The 23,915-nt window shown below is 39.7% G+C and overlaps 2 protein-coding genes across 15 annotated transcripts in view; one reads left to right on the top strand and one right to left on the bottom strand.

Moving 5' to 3' along the window:
• The window catches only part of RBMS1 (RNA binding motif single stranded interacting protein 1), a 217,956-nt gene that overhangs the window by 23,333 nt on the left and 170,708 nt on the right, over positions 1 to 23,915 (bottom strand). For all 14 annotated transcript variants that reach the window (XM_061437086.1, XM_061437005.1, XM_061437049.1 and 11 more), the window contains exons 3-6: positions 18,145 to 18,203; positions 13,140 to 13,231; positions 3,735 to 3,892; positions 1,759 to 1,838 (exon numbers count right to left, since the gene is read on the bottom strand). In XM_061437086.1, the coding sequence (XP_061293070.1) occupies positions 1,759 to 1,838; positions 3,735 to 3,892; positions 13,140 to 13,231; positions 18,145 to 18,203 (389 nt within the window). The remainder of the gene's footprint in view (positions 1 to 1,758; positions 1,839 to 3,734; positions 3,893 to 13,139; positions 13,232 to 18,144; positions 18,204 to 23,915) is intronic.
• On the top strand, positions 22,153 to 22,739 carry LOC133259514 (dynein light chain 1, cytoplasmic-like). Its single transcript, XM_061437098.1, has one exon. The coding sequence runs from the start codon at positions 22,237 to 22,239 to the stop codon at positions 22,498 to 22,500; it is 264 nt and encodes an 87-aa protein (XP_061293082.1). The 5' UTR covers positions 22,153 to 22,236; the 3' UTR covers positions 22,501 to 22,739.

The following is a 23,915-nucleotide window of genomic DNA, read 5'->3' as shown; positions in this document are numbered from 1 at the left end:
ACCCGGATACCGAAACTAAAGTGGATCCCTAACCACAATCATCAGCCATCCAGTTAAAGATGGAGCCTTAGAGCTACAGGAGAATAAATACTAAACACTAGTTACACATGCACACATAGGAACATCTTCCAGTTTGTGGTTAGCCACTTGCACGCCAGCTTGTAAACAGTGTTGTCTTGGTAATTAGTGTAGTTAAATTTATGCAAAATAACAAACAGTTATTGGTGCTTAGTAAGGTTCAAGTACTGAGATAGGTGTGAAAACCGAAAGATGAGAAAACAGGCTCTGCCTTCAAGGAGCTCAGTTTAGTGCACTGACATGTGTAAACCTGTTAAATTAAATGCTGCCCTACAGGTGGGTGTCCTCAGGGAGCAATGCAGACGGCAACCCAATGGGAGCAGAGAAGGCTGTTGAAGTGGGGAGGCAGGCCTTGACCAGAATCTTGAGGGGTGAGAAGGGAACAGCCAAGTTAAAGGGAATGGAAGTGAAGCCATCTCCTTAGGACTGTGGTGCAGCAGCAGTTTAGGGAGAGGGCTGTGCAATCTGGTGAAAACTGTGAAGAACTACAGTTTAGGTAAGGGTGAGAGGCTGAGTGAGGCCCAGTGATGCTGAGGGTCTTGTCAGGCTGGAGCTCACTGTCTTTCAGAGCAGGTTTAGTGGGAGTCAGAGGAGGTGTGATGTTGAAATGAAATCTCCTGAGGTGCACTGTTCTCAGTCAAGACAACACAGGTCAGAGCAACGGCAGGAGGAGGCTACAGAGGAGCGGATGGAGGGGCCATCGCAGGTCAGTCCAGGCACTGTAAGCAGGGAGGGCGCACACATGTTGAAATCATCTAGAACAAAGGCAGCAGTTGGGGTAGAAAGTACCATTGTCCTCAAAGGATATGATTGACAGAATATTTACTGAATGAGAAGGTGTGTTAGAGGATGCCTTTAGCATCCAGGGAGGAGAGGTTTCCAATCCTCTGCAAGGCACACAGCTCCTTACCAGTATGTCTGCTTCCATTCATATATACATTTTCATTTTATACATACATATTCATTTTATTTTTTGAATTAAAAAAAATTCATTAGGGTATAGTGATTTACTATGTTGTGTTAGTTTCTGCTGTATAGCAAAGTGTATCAGTTGTACATATACACATATCCACTCTTTTAGATTCTTTTCCCATACAGATCATCAAAGAGAACTGAGTGGAGTTCCCTGTGATAAACTGGAGCTTCTTATTTGTTGGTGTTTTTCAGGTCTGTCCTGTTCTTTTGCCACCCCATGAACTGTAGCCCACCAGGCTCCTCTGTCCTTGAGATTTCCCAGGCACCAATATGGGGTTGCCATTTCTTTCTCCAGGGGATCTTCCTGACCCAGGGATCGAAACTGTCTCCCGCAGGTCTCTTGCACTGCAGGCAGATTCTTTACTGCTGAGCCACCAGGGAAGCCCAGGTTCCCATAATCATCTACTTCATACACGGTACAGTGGTATGTATTTGTCAGTCTCAGTCTCCCAGTTCATCCCTCCCCCTACCCCTCACTTTCCTCCCCGGTAACCATGAGTCCGTTTTCTACATCTGTGACTCTATGCTTCCATTCACATTTAAACAGCTGGGAGAAGTGAATTTTGAAGTCTTTTTGGAGATCCAAAGAAATAAATGTTAAAGAGCTAAATGAGGAGTGTTTTGTTCTGGATATAAGAGTCACCACATCCTAAAATTATAAATAACAGAAAAGACTACTAATATAATTTTAGACAAACAACATACCAGAAACTCCGGGTGGTGTCTTAATGAATTTTCCATTAAAATGACCAATAACAGCTTCACACTTTTCTGTTGATTCCATCCTATTTATACATAAAAATAAGACATAAATAATCAAAGATATCTTAATTTTCATTTCGTTCTGTGCACATGAATACAATCTTACAGGTTTATTTGATACAGATGAAACCTAACAAAATGTGAGTGATAAGAAAAAGTGCGTTTATTCTCTTTTAGTGTTGTTTGTGTGTTTCCATGGTAAAATGAAAACTTGATGACCAGATACCTTCAGAATCATAAAAGAAATAAATTATACCTTTAATCAAGCACACAAAATGTTTAATTTTTTTCTACTTGTTGAAATGATAATCAATACACAATAGCTTTACTAGTTATGATACTGAATCAAAAACAAAAATACCAGTTTAAACTACTAGTGTATTTAGTGCTTCTAGGACACTGCTCATTTTAGAGATGGTCTTTCCTTTTACTTATTCACAAAACGACAGACTCAAAAGTCATGAAATGAATTGGGGCTGAACAGAGGATGTGTCTTACAAGTTTTTCACTTTAGCTTCAAGTTTAAAATTAGTGAAGTCAATTATGTTCCTTCTTTGCCTTCTTGGCTTTAGAGGAAGAATTAAAGGATGGAGCCTGACAACTTATTCTACATCTGCAGAAACATTTCGGGGGAATTAAATAATTTTGATTTATTTTTCTTTAATGGAGGAAACACTGAATAATCTGTTCAAAATGCACTGTACTCCTGGACTACCCAGAATAGTTGCATTTTGATTTTAATGGGTGGTAATTAAAAAGCATTAGAATTTAACTGGGTTCCATCTTTGGATACAGAAACGAAAGTCCTTGATCTGCTTTCAGAAGAACACCCACAGAGGGCCGATTTTCAGATGGTGCTGGGCCTTTCACTGTTTCACCTGATCCTTTTAACCCATGAAGTGCACAATGGGTTCTGGCCTTGGTGACTTTCCACTTGTAGAATATTTTAGTTTTATTATAAAATCATCTGGTCTAACAGAAAGAGCAATGGGTTGAAAGCCAGAAGAACCAAGTACTAGACCTTGCTTCATTGCTTGGCAACCCCATCACAATGTCCTTTCTTTAACTCAATTCTTTTTATATGTCAAAGTGTGAACAATGCTTGCTTTGTTGATCTCACAGGCCTGTGGTAGATGTGACTGTCATCAAACAGGATAAAGTCAGCAATTTCCTCCCCCAAATCAAAGTCAATACTTTAAAACATGTAGACATTATTGGTTACTGCACAGAATTAATAGGGTGCTAAGCGCTGTAAAATCAGTTTTTGTATGTGAGCTTTCAGATTTGAATTATGTCAAAATCAAAGGAAGCAAACTAACCACTGCACGGAAGCACCCTTTCTGGGGAGGAAGGGATAAAAGTAAGATGAAGGAAGGAGGATGCTTTAGATATGTGCAACATTTTACTTCTTAAAAGATAATTTGAAGCAAAAACTGTAAAGTGTTATAATGTGTGTGACAACTGGTGCTTAGGTGTCTGCTGTACTCTTCTCAATGTGTGAAATATTTCATTAAAAATCTAATTTACTGATTTTATTGATGATGAATCAAAGTTCTACCTAATGAGACAAAAATACCGATTTATTTATGAAATTTAGGAGCCTGCGGTTATTTTTTTAAGCAGTTTAGGCAACCTGATCGAATTAGTCAAAATATTAAGGAAACACACTTGCAAAACTATTGCTCATGTGATATTTCCTTACCCTAAGTCTCCAAATATTTAGGGTCCTCAGGTTCAAGAATTCCAGTGAGTTTCCAAAGAGCTGGGGGAGATGCAAATTATTTTTTGTGCATAATTTAAGTTCATGGTACAACTGGCTCCTATAACCCTGGCTTAAATTCTCTCTTCTTGCTCAATTTTTATTCTCCAGGAAATGTAGCAGAGCTATTGTTGACACGAAGATAGGGCAATATGCTCACCTAGCAAAGCCAACACCACGACTCGTCCCACTGGAATCGCGTAGTATCCTTGTAGAAATCACTTGTCCAAATGGTTTCAGCATATTTTCAAGTTCTTGCTCATCCATGGACAGTGGCAAATTAGAAATATACAAGTTGGTAGGATCTTGTTCCTGTTGCTAAAATGGAACAGAGAATTATCTGTTAATTTCTAATACAAGGTGAGATATTTACATGAACACACTTTTACTTAACCACTCTCTGAGTTCAGGTCCCTTCAAAGTACTAGCAAGTGAGACCACTTGCTATAGAACACCCAAGTCACCCTGGACACTCAACAACAGTGTCTGAAGCTTGGACAATCTGGGCAGGTCAGTCATGGGCCTACCAAACCATTCTTGGCAGGTTTGGAAGTGGAAGTGCTGGCAGGCATTGCTAAGTTGGAGAGGATGCCCTCATGGAAGTACAAGTCTCAGCCGTTTGCAGTGTTCTACAAAATAACTAACCTTGACTCCACTACTATTTTTAGGAGCCCATTTCGGGCACACTATTGCACAGATGGTGGTTACTGCTAATAATTTAATCCAGAGACACATGATGGATTCTGGACCAAGTCATCCAAAATTCAGTGGTGGTTTGCCCAAATTCCCTTCTTTTGCTCTATGGTGGAGTCCTTACTACCTTGATCTGTGATCACCAAAGGAAAATAGAGGGCTCTTAAGTTAACAAAAATAAAAAACCTACAAAGCCATACAAAATGAAAGACTAGAGGCAGAGCAAATTTTAGAATCTGGATAAAGCTAAACTCAAGTGTAGAAGGGGGTAGGGCATTCTGGGAAATTTTTGCTATTCAAAGAGTGATCCAGGAGCCAGCTGTGATGGAATTACCTGCAAGCTTACTAGATATGTAGGATCCCAGGTCCCATCTCAGACTGATGTTATCAGAAACTGCATTTTAACAAGATCTTCAGGAAGTACAAATGCATATGAAAGTCTAAGAAACAACAATTAGACCATTTCCCACTCACCCTTCCATTGCAGAAGTAAAATCAGCTGAAATCAAAGATAAGAACTGAGTTTTCTGAGAATCAGTAACTGCTACGTATAATTTTGCCTTTTTATACAGTTCATGGGGTTCTCACAGCAAGTATCTTGATTTACGAAGAGTTTGGTGTTAAATCATGAGGAAATAAGCTTACATGACAACTGGAGTATTTTCTGAGCAAATAAAAATTCACCATGGCAATTATGAGATTAGGATGGTCTTAACTTTAAAATAGGCTTTCCTTTGATATTATTAATCAACTGTATCTTTACATATTGAACTATGCAAGTTTATGATTTTAACAAGCACTACTGTGCCGTGCTCAGCCACTTCAGATGTGTCTGACTCTTTGTGACCTATGGACTGTAGCTGCCAGGTTCCTCTGTCCATGGGATTCTCCAGGCAACATGAAGGTGGGTTGCTGTGCCCTCCTCCAGGGGATCTTCCCAACCCAGGAATTGAACCCATACCTCTGGCATGTTCCTGCACTGCAGGCAGGTTCTTTACCCAATGAGCCACCTGGGAAGCCCAACAAGCACTATTAGCAAAGTCATTAATTGATGTTTTAGTCTTATGCATCAGAAAAGTGCACTCATCATATTTTAGATTTTCAAAATATATGTGAAGTACAGTACTTGAAAAATATATGTGAAGTATACAAATGTTTGGATTTGTACAAAGTTTCTACTATCAAATGTTATTCTGTCATTAATTAAAAATGAAATAAAACTTCTTTTAGATAATCTGCAAGTAAAAGTGAGTACTGATCTTTCACACTATACCTAAGTTGTAAGATTTAAAACAGTAATCTGGTATCCCAGAAAAGGGTAAAACACCCTGGTAGTTCCAAGAATTAAAGTTACCACAGACTGAGAAACTATGGGCAAAAAGTACTCTCTGTGACCTCCTGGTTCTGACAGAAGGCAGCCTGCAACCCCCAGTCCCAAAGGAATGAGCAGAAGCTCCCAGCTTCTTGGAGGTGTGTCAGGTGCAGTTGGGTCCAATAAAAAAAATATCAAAAATTTTCAAATGTTCAATAGTAAGCCAAAAACTTAATCTCCTTAACCCTTGACAGACTAAATAAAAATGGCTACTAGTCTTGCTTCTGGCTGAAATTAAAGTCATTGTGAAGTGAAGTGAAGTGAAGTTGCTCAGTTGTATCTGACTCTTTGCGACCCCATGGACTTTAGCCTACCAGGCTCCTCCATCCATGGGATTCTCCAGGCAAGAATACTGGAGTGGGTTGCCATTTCCTTCTCCAGGGGATCTTCCCGACCCAGGGATCAAACCCGGGTCTCCTGCATTGGAGGCAGATGCTTTAACCTCTGAGCCAAAGTCATTGTGGTACCACTGATTACCTTACGCAGAGCAAAATCTCCCACTGACAATTACATAAAGTGTATCTTTAATATATAAAAATTGCAAAGTGATTTAATAAATGCGTAACAATAGATAAAAGGCTTCAAAATAAGAGGGAAAACAATATGTTCTTATGTATCAAATTTTTCAATTCTTTTGAGGTAGGCTAAGAGGTAAAATCTCCATTCCTTATTTCCACTTCACTCACTACCTCCTCAATTTCGCCCACTTAATTGCACAGCTTCTCAATTAGCTACCGCATGTCAGCTCTAATCTCCTAAGTCCCTGAAGCTTTCATGGAGTGCATAAGACTGTATTTGTTCCTGTGGAAGTCTGGTCCTTAGCTGGCAAACACAGATGGGATCCTTTCTTTCTGAAGGTGCGTACTGAGGGGCCCTGTAACCTAACACAGTCCAATAACATTTACAGTGTATCCTGTACATTCCAGACCCTCTTACACAATAATTATGATGCCAGTCCCGTGTTCCAACAGTTTACAGTTGGAGCTGGGGAGATAGAAACACACGAAATGAATGCTGTAATGGAGACGAGTACAAATCCCAATGGGAGAACACACAGGGCAGCTTGTCTTTAGTAGGGAACACTTTTCAGGGAGCATGACATTGAGACCTGAGAAACACGCATAAGGCACGAGGCTGAAAACCAGACTATAAAAAGTTATCCAAGGAGTTTGACTTTTTTGTCAGTCATCCCTGCTTAAACTTTTCCACTTAAGGAGTGCAGCAGCAAAGAGAATGACTATGTCTCGTGCAGTGTGTGGGCAATGGAGAAAGGAGCCTTGCTAAGGCTGCACAGTTTCCTTGAAGCCTTGTGCTTTATCTGGGGCGGGGGGGGGGTGGGGTGGGGGGGAAGGTATGTGAATGTTGCAATCTACTCCCTAATTATCTGAATTTGTTTCAATATAGAACAATATTTCTGACCTAATACTTTGGAGTCATAATGATACTCCAGAGAGATAAGCCATATTTATTCTGTAATTTCAGGTACTCTGGTGGGTGAGGGGGGAGGACTAGGAAGGGGGAACCACAGCTAGAAAGCCATGCCCTAAAAAGTGGGAAGCTTCCTGAGGCACAGACGCAAGGGAGTGATGTGATCACACCTATCTTATTAGAAAGGTTTCTGAATCATGCTTAGTCAGATTCAGAGAAGCTGGGAACTCCCTAATGAAGGAGCATTAAAACACTCCTGGGACAAAGATAGGGCATCAGAAATGTTATGTAAGAAACATGTATCATAAACATCATGAGCTTTCCTTTTGGTTTACAATTATTAAAATCTAAATGATGAACATTTAAGACTGTTTAAGAATGTTCATAGAATTTGTCATCTGTGAAGTATTTTCAAAAGAACTAACAATGTAAGGTAACTAAGTGCTTTCTAAATCTGTGTTTTACTGGCTATGATTAAAATATCAATTATTATTAAATATTAAATATGAATATTTAATATTATTAAATATAATTATTAAATTATTAAAATATTATTCTTTAAAATGCTGATTCAACTTGAAAGTTTACCAATGAGGAAAAAAATAATTAAAAGCGCCAAATCAGAATCCAGAAATTGAGCTCCCAACCCACTCTAAGATAGGTAGATAAGGTAGACTAAATATAGGTAGGTATTTCCTATGATTTTAATGCATTTGTTTTCAATAGCAAAAGGTCAGTCAATTAGCTCTTTTCATTGGAATGACCTCCAGGGCTAATGTTATTTATCTTTCTTTTCAAACGGTCAACTTCTTCTGCATACAGTTTTACTAAAAAAATAAAAAAACAAAAATGAGAAGCAATTCCAACCTGGCAGCAATGGCCACAAAAATATCTAATCACCAAAAAAGGGTCCCTGTGTTCTAATCATGATACATTCATAGTAAACAGAACATACAGTACTTGTAGTAAGGGGAGTGGTTCTTGAATAAGGGCAATATTGCGCCTTTAAATCAGGGACAACCGTAATTCTGTTTTATGACATGCAATGCTATGTCTGAAAAAACAATTACTCTGTAAATTATGGGTGGTCAGACATAAAAATGCGGCCAATAGGCCTCTTTATATCCCAAGGCGTGGAAAGGGTTCAATGGCTTCTCTAACAAGTAGAAAACTAGATCCCACATTGGCCATGAGAGGGATAAATGGCTACTAATGTTCACTTGAGTAGAAAAGTAGGGCTCAGAGGTCCCACGTGGTGTAAAGCACTCAGTCATCATCTGAAAGAAATTAACAAAAACCTCCCTGTGCGTGTGGAATGGTTCCTAAAATGCAAGAAAGGGACTTGGCAGGAAGACCAGACATCTGTTTTCTCTTGTACTGAATAGGTTCACCAACCAGCAGATAGCTGCTTACGGGCATGTGAATGCAAACTGCTTGAAGCATGGTAGACCTCTGTGTGGAAGGGCGATTAAATTCCTGCTCCTTTGACTGCCTATTTACTGAAAAAAATTGCAAGCATACCACTAGGCAAATAACATGGAATGATGTGCTGACCCCCAGCAGGTCGGAAGAGGTACTGCTGAAAGGCCCACAGGAATCACTCTATTAACCAATGTTGATTTGAGTTTCTTATCTTTTTAGCTCGTTGTCTGGGGTTTCTTTCTTCTTTTCATAGATTCTGAGTCTTTTATTTTGAAAAACGCACACATTTGAAACAAATGCCCAGTGTAACATAAGTGGGAATGACCTTGAGCCTTTTGGAAAATCTGGTAAATTTCATCAGGGTACTCAATGGACAGAGCTCAATAAATATAATTTTTAAATGGTCCATTCTTATCGCTCCGTATCTGCCCAAGCTGGGAAGTTTTTCTCATGCTTAATTGGCTTCTTTGGTCATCAACAAAACAAACATTTAATATCTACCATATGCCAAGTACCAAGCAAGGCACTGAAATTAAAACACGAGTAAAACAATCACTGTTGTCCAAGGCTCTCCATTTGTAGTTTTATAATTCAGTTTTGAATATTTGTGGAGTCCTTTTTCAACTCAAGTAGCCAAAATGTCAAACAATATTATATCCCCCCTCACCTACTAGAATGTCCCTGAATTTTTTTGATTATGCAAAAGGGCAAGCCTTTAATATGTGGCAATGTGAATTTTCAAAAACTTTATAGTATCCAGATTAATTAAAGGAAGTGGACAGTGACAGGTTTCTTATCACCCAAACATAGGAGCCAGGCTTAAACTTCTACAAATTGTCTCCACAAAAATGTACAAGTCAGATAATCCTGTATCCAGACGGCATAAAGGGGCCAAGTTAACTCCACATACTCACATCCATGGTTCTACGGCATGGAACAATGGACCCTCTACCATTTAAAATACCTTTTGTAACTTTAATGATATAATAAAAAAGAAATCAGGTCCAGGAAACTCAGTCATTCTATAGACCTGAAGAAATTCACGATGTGCAGGATGTTGGCACACTGCCAGTGTCTCTGAACCTCTGCACTGTTCATTCCCCGCAGATGATGGAGGAAGGGATCATTTTTCCTAGCCAATTTACAGTCCCAAGCTGCCTAAGGAGGTCTTTGAACAGTGCTCATTATCAGTCCACGGGAAAGCTGGCATTCAAAGCGCACTGTTGACACGAGACATACAGTGCCAATCTATACCCACTCTGGTTCTGACTAAATGCATTGTAAAAACTCCTTCAAACAGCATATAGTTAATACACTATGCTACTCAGGATCACTGGTACTGAAAAGATGCCTAGGTTCGTGCTCATGAGGCCTCTCTAAATAAGGCCTCTGCATTAGCCCTAGTAGATTGTTAAAATAGGCCTCTTTCTAACTTTGTTTCAGCAGAAGTCACCAAAAAAAAAAAAAAAAACCAACCCCAAAAAATGGGTGTCAGGCACACCCACATGCCTGAGTGAGAAACCAGACCTCCTAAACAGAGTCTGCATAGGAACTGGCTGAAGCCTGGTTTTGGATGCTCAGCTGACCACCCACCTCCTGTCTGCTCGGGAGAGACTGAGGAGGCTGGGAATGAACACGCAGGTGGAGAGAACCACTGATGTGTTCTATGACGTGTTCCATGCTCCCACCAACTGGGCTTCTTCCTGCACCCTCCCTCCCCCGCCCACCACCAGCCAAGCAAGAAGGGCTTCAAGAGACCCCTCACGAGGCCTGGTCTGTGTCCTCTGGAGCTTGGTGGATACAATGGATCAATGTCTGGCTTAAGCCTGAGGAATCTAAAAGGCAAAAGGCTGACTGAAGGGGCCTATAAGTGTGATTGGGAGGTAACTAGTTTCCCACAGACAGCTGGCAGCCAGATCAATGTGGGCCACACAAGACGGAGCTGGCGCAGGGTTGTGTTAGATCCACCCAGGAAGGCTGTCCTGAGGGACAAGAAGTCCAAGAAGAAAAGGATTGAAGGCTGACCCTTAGATTCTCAGGAGCTGAGGACACTTCTTCTCTAGGGTGAAGGAACCACAGGGGAGAGAGTAGAGCATTCTACCAGGGAAAGCATCAGTTTTCTGTCTGCCCAGAGAAATCAACACCACATCACATAACTGTCAGGTCAAGAAGCTTTCCCATCCTTCACCACTGTTCCAACCTGGGACGGGTAAGAAACCACAGCTAGCTATGGAAGAGTGGGAAAAACACACATTTGGAAAATAGGAAAGAACGAACCATGTTCCCATCCCAGGACAAGCTTACTAGTTAGAGCAGACCAGAGCTGGGGGGAAGGCAGAAGTTTTAGTATTATACGGCACACAAAATTTTGCCAAATAAACAGGACTGGACGGGCATCACACACTTAGCGTTTAAATGTGTTGTTGAAAAATCAGACATTCAGTATCAAAATGTTAACCATGTGTTACACATCTGTGTGTTTGTAGACACATAATAATAGATGGTTGTACTGGGATGTATTAATAATATTTCACATTTTTTCAAGCAAGAAAAAAAGCATTAATGCATTATCATTAATCACAGCCTCCAATTTCCTAAAATGTCACTAAATACATGTCTTACAAATCTGTGTGTGTGTATGGGTGTGTTTGGAAACATGTAAAAGATTGTTATTGGGATGTAAACTTATAAAATATCACCTCTTGATCACCAAACTATCAATGTGTGGTTTTCAGCAGACAACTGCTTTGTAAGCTGTGATTTCTTTTAGCACCAGCAACATCCAAGACGCACATCCCTTTTGCTGACTCTCAGGACTGAGTTTTCAAAACCTTTACACAATTCTGAGATTTTATTAACCATATTTGGAATATAACTTGAGACTTCCCCCTTAAACCTCTTATTTAAAATACTATATTGAGGTTGGTGTAAATACATAAAGGAATGGCTGAAAATGTATTTAAAGACAATTATATTCCCTGAAGTTTGTACATGAAAAAAATCAAGGGGCATTCTAAAGAAAAAAATTAACCAAAAAGGCATGAAATGAAAGAAGCAGCTGAAGGGACTTTTCAAAATAATGAGAGTTGCCAGAAAAGTCATGGGATCTGCCCTAGATTTCATCCACAAGAGGAAGAAACAGGAGCTTCACAGAGTAGAGGAAATGGACAGAATAGAGGGAAAAATACAGTTCTTTTCTGATTGTGCCTTCAAAGTCCTGCTTAGAAAACATATGGTTACCCACGGTTTACAGATACATATTAAACATTCTATAAACCATAAACAACACAAGTATTGCATATTACAGTTAAACATACTAAAGCCTCATAATCACCATCTTTCAACAATACCACAAGAAGGTGCTCTATATTATGGACAAATAATTTAAAAATCAGGGTGCCCTTACTCTAGAGAAGATGTGTTCTTAGTATTTACAGTTTATTTTAGTTTCTTACTCTGGACTTTATCTTACCCTAAAGATCTAAAAATATTAAAAGTCAAGGATAACTTTAGAAAGGTGATCAAAGTGTTAGTCACTCAGCTGTGTCCGACTCTTTGTGACCCCATGGACTGTAGCCCACCAGGCTCCTCCGTCCATGGGGTTTCCCAGCCAAGAATACTGGAGTGAGTAGACATTCCCTTCTCCAGGGAATCCTCCTGACCCAGGGATTGAACCTGGGTCTCCCACATTGCCGGCAGATTTTTTACCATCTGAGCCATCAGGGAAGCCCCTTTCATCAACTCCTGAAATCTTTATTCATGTTGATTCTTTTAGTTAAGGGAAATCGCTATTCTGGTAGCTGCATATTTGTCCTTCAACCGCTTTAAGGGCTTAGCAGGTAACTTATTTCACCCAGGGTTCTTTAACTTTCATAAATCTCCTTCCCTTATGGAAATGTGAATGCTCCTCAGGGAAAGATCACAAGCTACTCTTCAGAAGAAGAAGAGGACAGCACAAAATTACTTTGTACTTCAAGAAACTGGATAATATAAAAGTATTGATCTTTTGAAAAGAGTAAGTACACTAGGTATGATAAAACCCAAGTTTACATTCAGGCAATAAAACCTGGAGCACAAACACCACTTCTATGGTAAGAGTTCACTGAAACTGTAGAATTATTAATTTCATTAATAATCAATGTCTAAAAATGTCTCTTTTATACAGAGGAAATATTATTTGTAGCTGACACTGCATTACAACGACTAGTATATCTGTACAAGTCTACATATGTGATAAAGTATATTATTCTTTCAGAACATGACATTCTGAAGTACTTCTAAAATGTATTAATTCCTTAAACATTGAAAATTTAAAATTATTTTAAAAAATAAAGTACAGAGCTTTAGTCCACAAGTACCCAATTACCTGAGAAAATCTGATGCTATTTCTCCATTTACTTACGGGGTTACATAATCTGCTATGTAAAATTTTATACAGTTGTAAACTTCTTTTTCACACATAAAATTATGAGGAATTGTCTTTGGCAAAATAGCTGCTACTGAGGATGTGAAGGCAAGGGGCAAATGTCCCCAGGTAACTGTGACTCGCTGGGATGGAAGGAGAACTTGCATGGTGACAGGAAAAGCCATGTGCCCAGATTCAGAACCAAAGCCAGAGACCGGAGGAATAAGCACCAGACCTCAACTCACCTTTGCCATTTGAGCTTGAACCCCACTTGCCTTCAGGGCAGACACAGCCTTCTGAGCTGCTGCAGGACTGTCAAAGTCAACAAAACCATAACCTGAAATGCAAAACACAATTAGTATTTAAGCTGTTATTTTATGATTATGTAAAGAGGGAAAGGATGACTCCATTTGGTCTCTGAGGCAGGCAACAAAAATCAAAGCCCTGACGTTCTGACAGTCCCAAGCTTTATAGCTGCACTGCAATGTCCTCCCCAGGCTGTCCGTCCCGCCTATCTGGGCTCGGTAAGTTTCCCTTCAAAGTTTAAAAAAAAAGGAAAAAAGAGAAACCAGTTTATTTCCTTTTCCAGATCTTTTTCTCAAGTGTCTGTACTTGCTGGAGTGAGGCAGGGGATTGGGGAGGAAGACATCCAAGTTATCAATCAAGATTAAAAAAAAAAATGGGCCGGGGGAATCAACTTCAGGAAAAAAGTAGCATTTTTAATAATTTGGTAAGAAAGATGGAGCTATCCTACAGAGCTTACAAATATTTGTTTATTCTATAAATTGCATTTTTGAAATAAATTCAGTACAACCATTGGATACTCCAAATATAAAATAATCTACATATTAGAACTTGTTTAAAAATATTACTTATTTATCTAAAATACAGCTCACAATCTCTTCCAAATAAATAAAGAGCAGGGGGGAAATGGCTCCAGAAACCCAAAAGAGCTGTTTTCACGTTCCTGGCCTTAAGTCTAAAAACAAAACATAATAAAACAAACAAATAAACAACATCCTAAGAGAGGCCCTGGTTCAAAGCTTATTTATCCATAGCTTTTCAAACATTTTAAACAAGCTGGTCAGCTATTTTCCCTGGCTATAACAAATCAAAAGCAGGAAATTAGAGGAAAGAGGGGTCAGGTTGAGGGTAGGGCTGCTACAAAGTCATATGGATGGTACCTAGTGAAAACTAACAGCAACCAGTAAAAGAGGAAAACAATACAAAGAGCAGGCGTTACAGAGCGCATGAGCAACAGTTCCATGAACCTCACCAATCCCATAAGCATCACTGTATTAAATCAGGCAATCACTAATGTGCCACTATGATAAGTCTTAAATTACTAAGAAAAGGTTCAACTGTATTTAAAAGCACATCAGTGAAATGATCAGGGTTCCAGGCAAAAATATCAACAGAGATCTACTTGGGACTCAAACCTATTATCAAATTAATGTTAAATGAGTAAGAATATTTTGAAAAAGGAAAGTCTTGTCTGGAAGTTACACAGAAGAGGGGCCAGGCCTATCATTTATTTATAGATATTATAAAGCTACAGTAATTTAGACAGGAAGGAACTAGGGTCAAAATATACACATCAACACAACAAAACAGAAACTTCAGAAGTAGTTCAAAGAGTGTGCAGTGTTAGCAACAAAAATATTGGCCTGATAAAAAATTAGTGAACTAGACTATGAATTACAGAAATAGGTATTTTAGAGACGAGTATCAAAGCTAAAACAAATAGCAGCTTCTTTCTATTACTTGGAACTGTGATGGAATAAGGCTTAATTTGATTTTGACAGTGAGTAGAGAAATACCCAGGTTGGAAGGAAAAGAGGAGGCTGACCCAGGTAAAAACAGAGAATGCTCCTCAACAGCCAGGTTAGAAATTAGGTTAAATATACTTCATATTTTTTTAGAAATCTGTTATTAACGCTAATATGCAACCTATTATGAAGATGCATGTGGGCACACACATTCTCACTCTCTCACGCTCATACATATTTTATTACCAAGCAGAACTTAAGCAGGTCATAAACGGACACCCAACTACATTGAAATGATGTAATATCTGATGGATGTTTAAGAGTCCTTCTTTAATTTTATTGTTATCAATAAATTACAGTAAGATGAAGATCCCAAGTTTGATGTTAATGTAGCTGAAGTTTCTACTCAAGTACTGTGTTAGTATTATTTTATCTGTTATTTCCTTATTAGGAAAAATCCATAATGGCTGCATCTTAGCTAACTGTTTACATTCTTTTCTGGCCTTGCCCAATGCCACTACACAGCTGTTTCATAAATATTTGCTTAAAACAAATATAACATGCTTATGCATGCAACCGTGTGCTCTTTCACTTTCCCTGTTATAATACTTTCAAGTAAATATAAGAGTATATAAATGGGTCTCACAGATTCTCTGGGGTTTCATTATTTAAACATGTGTACAGATATTTTTGAAGGTGGGAGTCACTAAATAACACAGCATCCTCTCACTGGAACCCCAGGAGGATTCTCCCAGGTCTTAGGACCAGGCATAGTTACGGCATTTCTGCTTCTTGGGTTTTCTTCTACACTGAGATTACTGAATCATGGGAGTAGGTACGTTATTTTTGGTTTGGCAACCAGGAAACGCAGGGCCATTTCTGTAGTAATAGGAAGCTTCCTGCTCTTGCCCCTGTTTTTCCTTTGGTCTGATTTGTCCTCACCCATTTTGTGTGCGTTTGTGTTTTCTGGTCTTATATGCAACTCTGTAAACACTGAGCACAATCAATCCTTTGTAAGTTTTTCCTGGTCCTGAACTGGCATGTACACTAGAACTGAAAAGCGTTTAAACACCTTTTGTTGGCTAAAAACTGGCAAAAGTTGAAATGTAGGAGAGCAACTGAATAATAAATTTTTAAATTTAATAACTACAGCAACATGTTATTCAGAGCAATGTTTCCTTCAGCTTAATTTTGTCTTCTGGAGAAAGGCCCCCAAATATGTTTTGTGACCAAAAAATGTACTATGACCTCTAAGATCTCTAATTTTCAGGTATGAAATTCTTTGATCGTTTCAATCTCTAAAAATTAGTATACAATACAAGCACTTTTCATTTATACTAATCTTTTTTTTTTCATTTATACTAATATTCTTAAGCACTACCTATATTCATCCACCCACCCCACCTTCCCAAGTTATTTATAACACGGCTACTAACATGTTACCAGTCTTTATAGTGAGCTATGCTGTTTTTTTTTTTCTCACTCGTCCCAAAATTACTTTTTTTCAGGAGCTCTTTCATTGCCCGTTCCAGAATTTTATAAATCCATTCCTGCTTACTCTCTATCCTCACCCACTCATCCACACCCCAGATATCTATCATTTTTCCTTTCTGAGAGGCCTGTGTGACACACAAAAGCCTTATAAGGTTTCTATCACTGCCCCCACATACTAGCCAGGCTCTCCTACGACTCAATTTAGGAGAAATTCTCTAGGAGACATGTATCGAAAACTAGTTCTGATTTATACTTATTTAGAAGCCCCACAAATCTCCCCACTAATCTTTGGACTCTTGTCAAATATCATGGGTTTATATTATTATAAGATGTTAGGTTTAGTATTTTTTTTTTCCCACCAACAGCATTTCTAGATCACGCTAAGCATCTGTGGACTTTTGGTTTCTTGGCAATAGGGTCGTGTTGGAGAAGAGTGTGAAACAGTAGTGTCCAGGGCAGAGGTGTGATACAGAATTCACTCAGGGAGGCCGCTCGGTCCTCTCTCTCACTTAACTAGGGCAGCTCTGCTTTTTAACACACTGACCTATGTGAAGACTTCTTTTTTGAGGGAGAGGGAATTGGGTGGGGTCAGGAGGAAGAAAGGTAGGTAAGGCTGTAAAACTATTGTCTACTATGATTTCTCTCTTGGTTTGAAACAAATGCTGAGATCAGCTTCCTCGTTTATACCTGCATGAGTCCATCTCTTGGTGATAAAACCAAGAAGTTTTTCCCTGTGTCCCTGCTCATCCAAATCATTTTAAAATATGTGAAACAAGACTAACCTGGTAACTGGGGAAACATTTCAGTCTACAATTAGACTCTCTCCAGTTTAATTCACTTAAAATATTAATTGAGTATCGCTCTACATAAAGCACTGCTCTATTCAGTGTCCTACGGCAAAACTGCCTGAATGTGCCATGCTGATTAAACATGGGCTCAGATATTTGCCACAATAGCTCCTTTAAATTCAGGAGCTTTGAAGAAGAGACAGGAGTACAATGAATCACTTCAAGTCTAGATTAAAGGAAACGGCTGGCTTCTAAGGCGAGGCCCCACCGTACCATAGACTTCATTGACGTTCTTTGCCTTGTTCAGATTGTGCTAAGTCACAACTGTCACCCCTACTTGGAAAACTGGGGTCTAATTAATGAGGAGATTTGCCTTCTCTGCCTATTCCTGTCAACCTTATTTCAATTCATGGGGTCAGTTGTTAGACTCAAAGTCAGCTGACTCCATTCTTCCCTTTTCCTAGAAATCACAAGCCTATTGTTAAGATGCTGGATCATTAAAAGTCAGAGCCACAGAGCATCAGTGCTGCCTACTGTAGACGCCTCCTCTTCCAGCTCATGGAGCTGGATGAGCTCATCCTAATTACACAGAAAACTGAAGGTCAGTGCATCAAATTAATGCAGCAGCATATTTCAAAGGGGCGTATGACCTCCCCTCCCGATTACAATTTGGTCAGTGAAAATGGTTCTCCCCTCCCTGCTGCCAATATTGTCAACAGGCATTCAGCAGAGAACAATTGGGAGTATTGAAACACGTAATTAAGTACTGCTTAAAACTACTCTATTCTAATTAATAGAGCCAATTTGCACAATATGTAATCTTTTCAGTTCTTTAGTACAGTCCAATGGTCTTCGGTAAGCAGCTCTAATCTCCTCAGGCTCAGGAAAGAAAAGCTATTTTCTAACTCTACTCCCCCTTTAAAAGCAGGGGATAAATGCCAGCCAGTATTTTGCATGTTAACTCTACTGGCGTCAAATCTGGGATTCTGGCAAGCGGCTAGCTGCTGTTGGGTTTCCAGCCAAAACTCAACCAGGGACCAACGTAAGCAATATGCTGACACCGTGCAAGACAGAAACTGGTTGACATGTAAGATTTGCGTTTAATAAATGGAGGTAGTTTTGAAATCAAAGATCAGGTTTAAAATTCCACTTTTTTTTTGAAGCTCTGATTTAGTAAATCATCAGACAAGGAAACATACCTTTGCATTTGTTTGTTGTCTTATCCAAAATTGCCTTTGTGGAAACAATCTTCCCATATCTAAAAAAAGAAAAAACAAGAGGTTATAATTGAGGAACCTTTATTAATATTTAAGTCCGGAGAACACACACACTTATTAAACCTCTGCAAACTTTAAAGTATAAAATGTTCTTTACTAGGGGACAGGAAATAAGAATTCGAAACTCAAGCTAAACTAAAAAGGAGGAATGGCTAGACCCCTCATTTGGCTCTTTGGATTATAGTTTGATACTTAGCTTGGAGAAATCAGGCACTTACCTGGTGATCTTGGGACCAAAGAAATGGAATGTGAGCTTTAGGAAAAATAGTTTCTCTACAAAAAGCAGTTTCTTCTAGTAACACTGTGTGTGTGTGTGTGTGTGCGTGTGTTGTGTGTGCGTTGCTCAGTCATGCCCGACTCTTTGCAACCCCATGGACTGCAGCCCACCAGGCTCCTCTATTCATGAGATTTTCCAGGCAAGGATACTGGAGTGGGTTGCCATTTCCTTCTCCAGGGGATCTTCCCAACACAGGGATCGAACTCGGGTCTCCTACACTGCAGGCAGATTCTTTACCAACTGAGCTACAAGGGAAGCCCACAGTAACACTATGTCTGTGGTCAAATGCAAAGCCAAAGGCAAGGCTACAGAATTGTTAAGGGAAAGGACTACGATGCATAAAGCCTTTATGAACTAACTGAGGCAAGAAAGCTCCCTGAATCACTCTATTCATTTTGCTTTTGCAGGTGATTCTGTGTGGCTCTAGATCATCACAGAAGGGTGTGTTGGAATATGTATCTTTAACATGCTTGATGGGATATTTAAGCATTTTAAATGTAATATTTAAAACAGGTCTTTTTATCTAAGATTTTGATGACTGTTTATAAATATATTTTTAAGACCTCTTTTAATGCCATAATAATAGTTACACAGTGTACTCACTAATGTACAAGTGGGCATGTGTGTGCAAGAAATAGGCAATAAAAAACAAAAAACAATGAACCAGGAACCAAGCATTAATTTATGATTGTTTGTATGAAAAATGTGTTCAAATTCCTTCATGTACAATAGAAGTTGGGGAAAGAAGGAAAACAATTCAGAATGTTAAAACTGAGTGCACTGCTATGGAAAACAAAGGCGGGGGGACTTCCTTGATGGCGGGTGGCTAAGACTCTGAGCTCCCAAAGCAAGAGGCCCAGGTTCAAACCCTGGCCAGGGAACTAGATCCTGCATGTCTCAACTAAGACCTGGTACAAAAAAATAAATAATTAAAGATAATTAAAAAAAAAGAAAACAAAGGGGCAAGAGAGTTTAAATATAGGTACTACCCTATATCCTTTCACAGTGACCAGACTACAATGCAAAGCACTGCTATCTATGATAGTCTTCAAAAAACAGAGAAAACCTTTGAAAAATAATTCTTAAAAATTACTGGGTCTACGGGAAAGGCATCTAACATACTTATCTGAGACTATTTCCACATTTATACACGCCAAATCCCCCAATTTTAATTTTCTATATATTTACTTTAAAAATTTCACATTTTCTCTAATATTTTCTTGTGATTGCTGCTGAGGACTAAAAAGACTTAAAAGTTTTAGGAAATGGAAGTATCTGTGCAGTACTGTAAAACATTTTCAATGTTGCAGGTTTCTATTTTATGCATTTGAACAAGCTGAAAGATACTTATCTAGAAGAAACAAATAGTTTGGGCCACCACTCTCCCTCAGTTAACTTCACTCTGTGTAATCATGTAATCAAATGATTACTAACTGAGCATAAAAGTAACGATAACTTAAGGTTTAAATGACAATTACATCCAAGAGGCATAAGGCTGCATAAACACCTTCAATTCCCTGTAAAGACTGAGTATTTGCAACAACCTTAATAGAAGGTCACTAAGCTTACAACAAAAAAATTTGCAAACCAGAAAAAAGTAAGTGATTTAAAGACCACCTTTTAGCAAGTTACCTAAGTTATTGACACGCTTGATATTTATCAGAACTCTCTCCTTTGTACAAGTTTTAGCTGAAAATGCTTTTAGACTGCATCCCTACCTCAGCCCTTTGCAAAAGCAGGGAAGAAAACTGGTATGACTTCAATGTAGGATAAAGGTATTGGGAGTTACAGAGATTAAGGGACTTTGCTTGAGGTCACAGAGTTCAGGGTTTTTTGTAAACCAAATAGAAGGAAATTTAGAGAAGGTCAGGGGCTGGCCTTCTATCTTTCTGGTTCTGCTCTCCACATTAATAATGAGGAAGAAGACGTGGAGAGAGGAAGGAGTGGGAAGCAGGGAAAGAGAAGAGGCTCCTGGTAGCACTGAATCCAGAGACTCCATCCGTGCCATACTTTCGTCTGGTGTGGGTTCTCTTTGATCTTTGCTACATCTGACATTACTCCTCACTTTCACACCTTAGCTTCTAGGACCCTCATTCTGGGGATCCCATCTCACCTTTCTGCTCTCTCTTTCAGTTTTTTTTTTTTTCTTCCTCCTCATTCAGCTCCCTCCTCTCTCTCTCCTTAACCAAGTTCTTTCATCACATTTAATAATTAGTCCTCCACCTTCTCTTCCCTAGGAAATATATCCAATGTCATGGATTTAATAAATGAATCTTCTCTGATGAAGCCAATTTCTCCTTCCTGGGTTTTTATTTTAATCTGACCAAAGGTTTAGTTTTTGTCTTCTTCTCTTTACTTAAACATCTTAGTATCTTATTAAAATATAAAATACTTAAATATCTAGTTACATGTTACCTCATGTCCTCTATTTTCTAAGTCATATCTCCCAAGAACCCTAGACAAATATTTCCTTGTCTCCTCTTCATGTATCTTTTCATTCTATAGCACCATTAGATCCCCTTGTTCCATCAAGTTTGTGGTCTCTGAAGTGAAGTTGCTCAGTTGTGTCCGACTCTTTGCGACCCCATGGACTGTAGCTTACAAGGCTCCTCTGTCCATGGAATTTTCCAGGCAAGAGTACTGGAGTGGGTTGCCATTTCCTTTTCCAGGGTATCTTCCCGACCCAGGGATCGAACCCAGGTCTCTCGCATTGCAGGCAGACACTTACCATCTGAGCCACCTGGGAAGCTGGTGATGTCCCTGAGACATCATCAACTCGGCCATTCCTGAGTCCAGCTAGTCATTAACTCTTTTAACATGTGTCTAATATTAATTTGCCTTAAACATTACTTTGCCTTAAACTCTCTGGGACTTCCCTGGTGGTCCAGTGGTTAAGACTCTTGTGTTCCCAATGCAGGGGGCATGGGTTCAATCCCTGGTGGGGAACTAGCATAGCGAATAAAAAAAAAACAGGGGGGGAGAGGTGAGAGTTGAACATGGTTCTCTCGTCTCTCCACTGCCCCCTCCTACCAATCTTTGAATTTAAAGAACCTGTTGTTAACACTAGATTTTCCATGAAACCATCCCTAATCTCCTCAACCATTCAGTGGGCGATTTGATAAGAAACCAGAAAGGGAATAACATTTACTTAGTTTCTACTAACGGAGAAGGCAGTGGCAACCCACTCCAGTACTCTTGCCTGGAAAATCCCATGGACGGAGGAGCCTGGTAGGCTGCAGTCCATGGGGTCGCTAAGAGTCGGACATGACTGAGCGACTTCACTTTCATGTGTTGGAGAAGGAAATGGCAATCCACTCCAGTGTTCTTGCCTGGAGAATCCCAGGGACGGGAGAGCCTGGTGAGCTGCCGTCTAAGGGGTTGCACAGAGTTGGACATGACTGAAGCAACGTAGCAGCAGGAGCAACAGCAGTTTCTACTAAAGTTCTAGGCATTTTCTGTGTATGATCTTATTTAACTTCACAACAATCTTAAGAGGTAGCTGCTCTTATTCTCACTTTTGCAAACGGGAAAACAAAAGCTCACAGAAATTCTGGGTCTAAGATCTTGCCTAACACATCAAAAATGAAAAATAGTTAAAGTTCTTACTGCAGTTTCTCTATGAAATGAGAAATGCGCCAAGGCTTCGGCTGCGACCCCCTCTCTACACAGGTGTGAGCCTCACCAGCCCCTCCCCCAGGAGACTGTTGCAATCGGCCAGCCCCTGCTCCTTGGTAACCATGTGTGACCGAAAGGCTGAGATCAAGAACAATGATATGTCTAAGGAGATGCAACAGGACTTGGTGGAGTGTGCTACTCAGGCATTGGAGAGATATAATATAGAGAAGGACATTGTGGCCCATATCAAGAAGGAGTTCGACAAGAAGTACAACCCCACCTGGCACTGCATCGTGGGGAGGAACTTCGGTAGTTATGTGACACGTGAAACCAAACACTTCATCTACTTGGGCCAAGTGGCCATTCTCCTGTTCAAATCTGGTTAAAAGCATGGACTGTGCCACACACCCAGTGATCCATCCAAAAACAAGGACTGCAGCCTAAATTCCAAATACCAGGGACTGAAGCCTTCAGCCTTGCCTAAGGGAACACCTCCACCTTTGAACCTGTCTTGTGTTTTGTAGAGGGCATTCTCTGTACTAGTTTGTGGTTATAAAGCAATTAGCAAAACAGCTTACATTTGTATTTATTTTCTATTCCACACCCCTCTGCCCCATGTTTTTTCTCTTCAAAATCCATTCCTTTAAAGAAATGAATCTGTTGAAAAAGTGTGCGCTAATTACCATTTGTTCAAATAATCTATTGAAGATGGCTTATTACTTGATCTTGGGTAGGTTGGTGGGGGTGATTCCTTGAAGTTTCTGTGGGATGAAACAGACTAGCCTGTTCAACACATTTGAGTTTCATTCTTGCCCATCCTGTTCCTGTTGTGCATGGAAGAATACTGCTCAGAAGTGCATGTTGAGAAATGCATGGCAGAGAAACTACTGGATTAACTCTTAGTCCTAACCTGATAAATACATTACTTAAGTGCTCCTTTGGGATAACTGCTATAGAGTGTTCTGGGCCTTAGGCCTCAGAGATGATGAAGGTGTAGTAGAACTCCTTTAAGCTTTCTATGGCTGTAAAATGGAAATAAGCTGGTGAGAAAGTTGGGCTAATAAGAAATTTGTTGGGCTCTAGACATTTCCCTTCCCCTGCCTTGGCCAGAGTATACTTTAAAGATTAAAGGTGGTCTTAAGAGGGAAAAAGCTTTTGAGCAGCGGTCCTCCATGTGGTTCTAATAAAGTCTGCAGGAATTAAAAAAAAAAAAAAGAAATGATTTTGAGAAACAATTTCCTTTATACACTCAGAGTATGAACAGTGAGGGGAAAAAAATGGAAGATCTCTTCTATTAAGGCATCAGAATAGATTTATTTTTCAAGCCAAAGCAAGTTTTTTGTTTGTTTTAGACACAAGAAATAAACAGGTGGTTCATAGTTGAAGGAGGGATGGGGGTGTGTATAGAAGAAGAGATATGTCTATCATTTATCAGTTTTACTTTCTATTGTGGTTTTCATCATGATTTGTGGGTTAGCACTGAAAGCCCATGACTTCCCAGAAAGTCAAGACAGTTTTCACTCAGCCATGGTACTACTGCATACCAGCCTCTCTCCAATCCAGGGGTTCAGGAGGCTGCTTCTATGGAGTTACCACAGGTGGTGGTGGGGGTTGTGGGGGCAGGGGTCTGAAGGGTTTTCCTTTCCTACATCTTTTCTGTGAACTGTTCACTCAGTTATACTGCTCAGAGCACAAGGGGCTCTCACAAAAATACAGATCCCTGGCCTGGAAACAGAAATACTTTTAAATTGCTCAGGCCCTGGTGAAGTCAGTTTCTCAGGGGCTGATGCAGTCATATTGT

This window comes from Bos javanicus, chromosome 2 (assembly GCF_032452875.1).
Source record: "Bos javanicus breed banteng chromosome 2, ARS-OSU_banteng_1.0, whole genome shotgun sequence".
Classification (NCBI taxonomy): Eukaryota; Metazoa; Chordata; class Mammalia; order Artiodactyla; family Bovidae; genus Bos; species Bos javanicus.
This window is presented reverse-complemented; position numbering and strand designations above follow the sequence as displayed.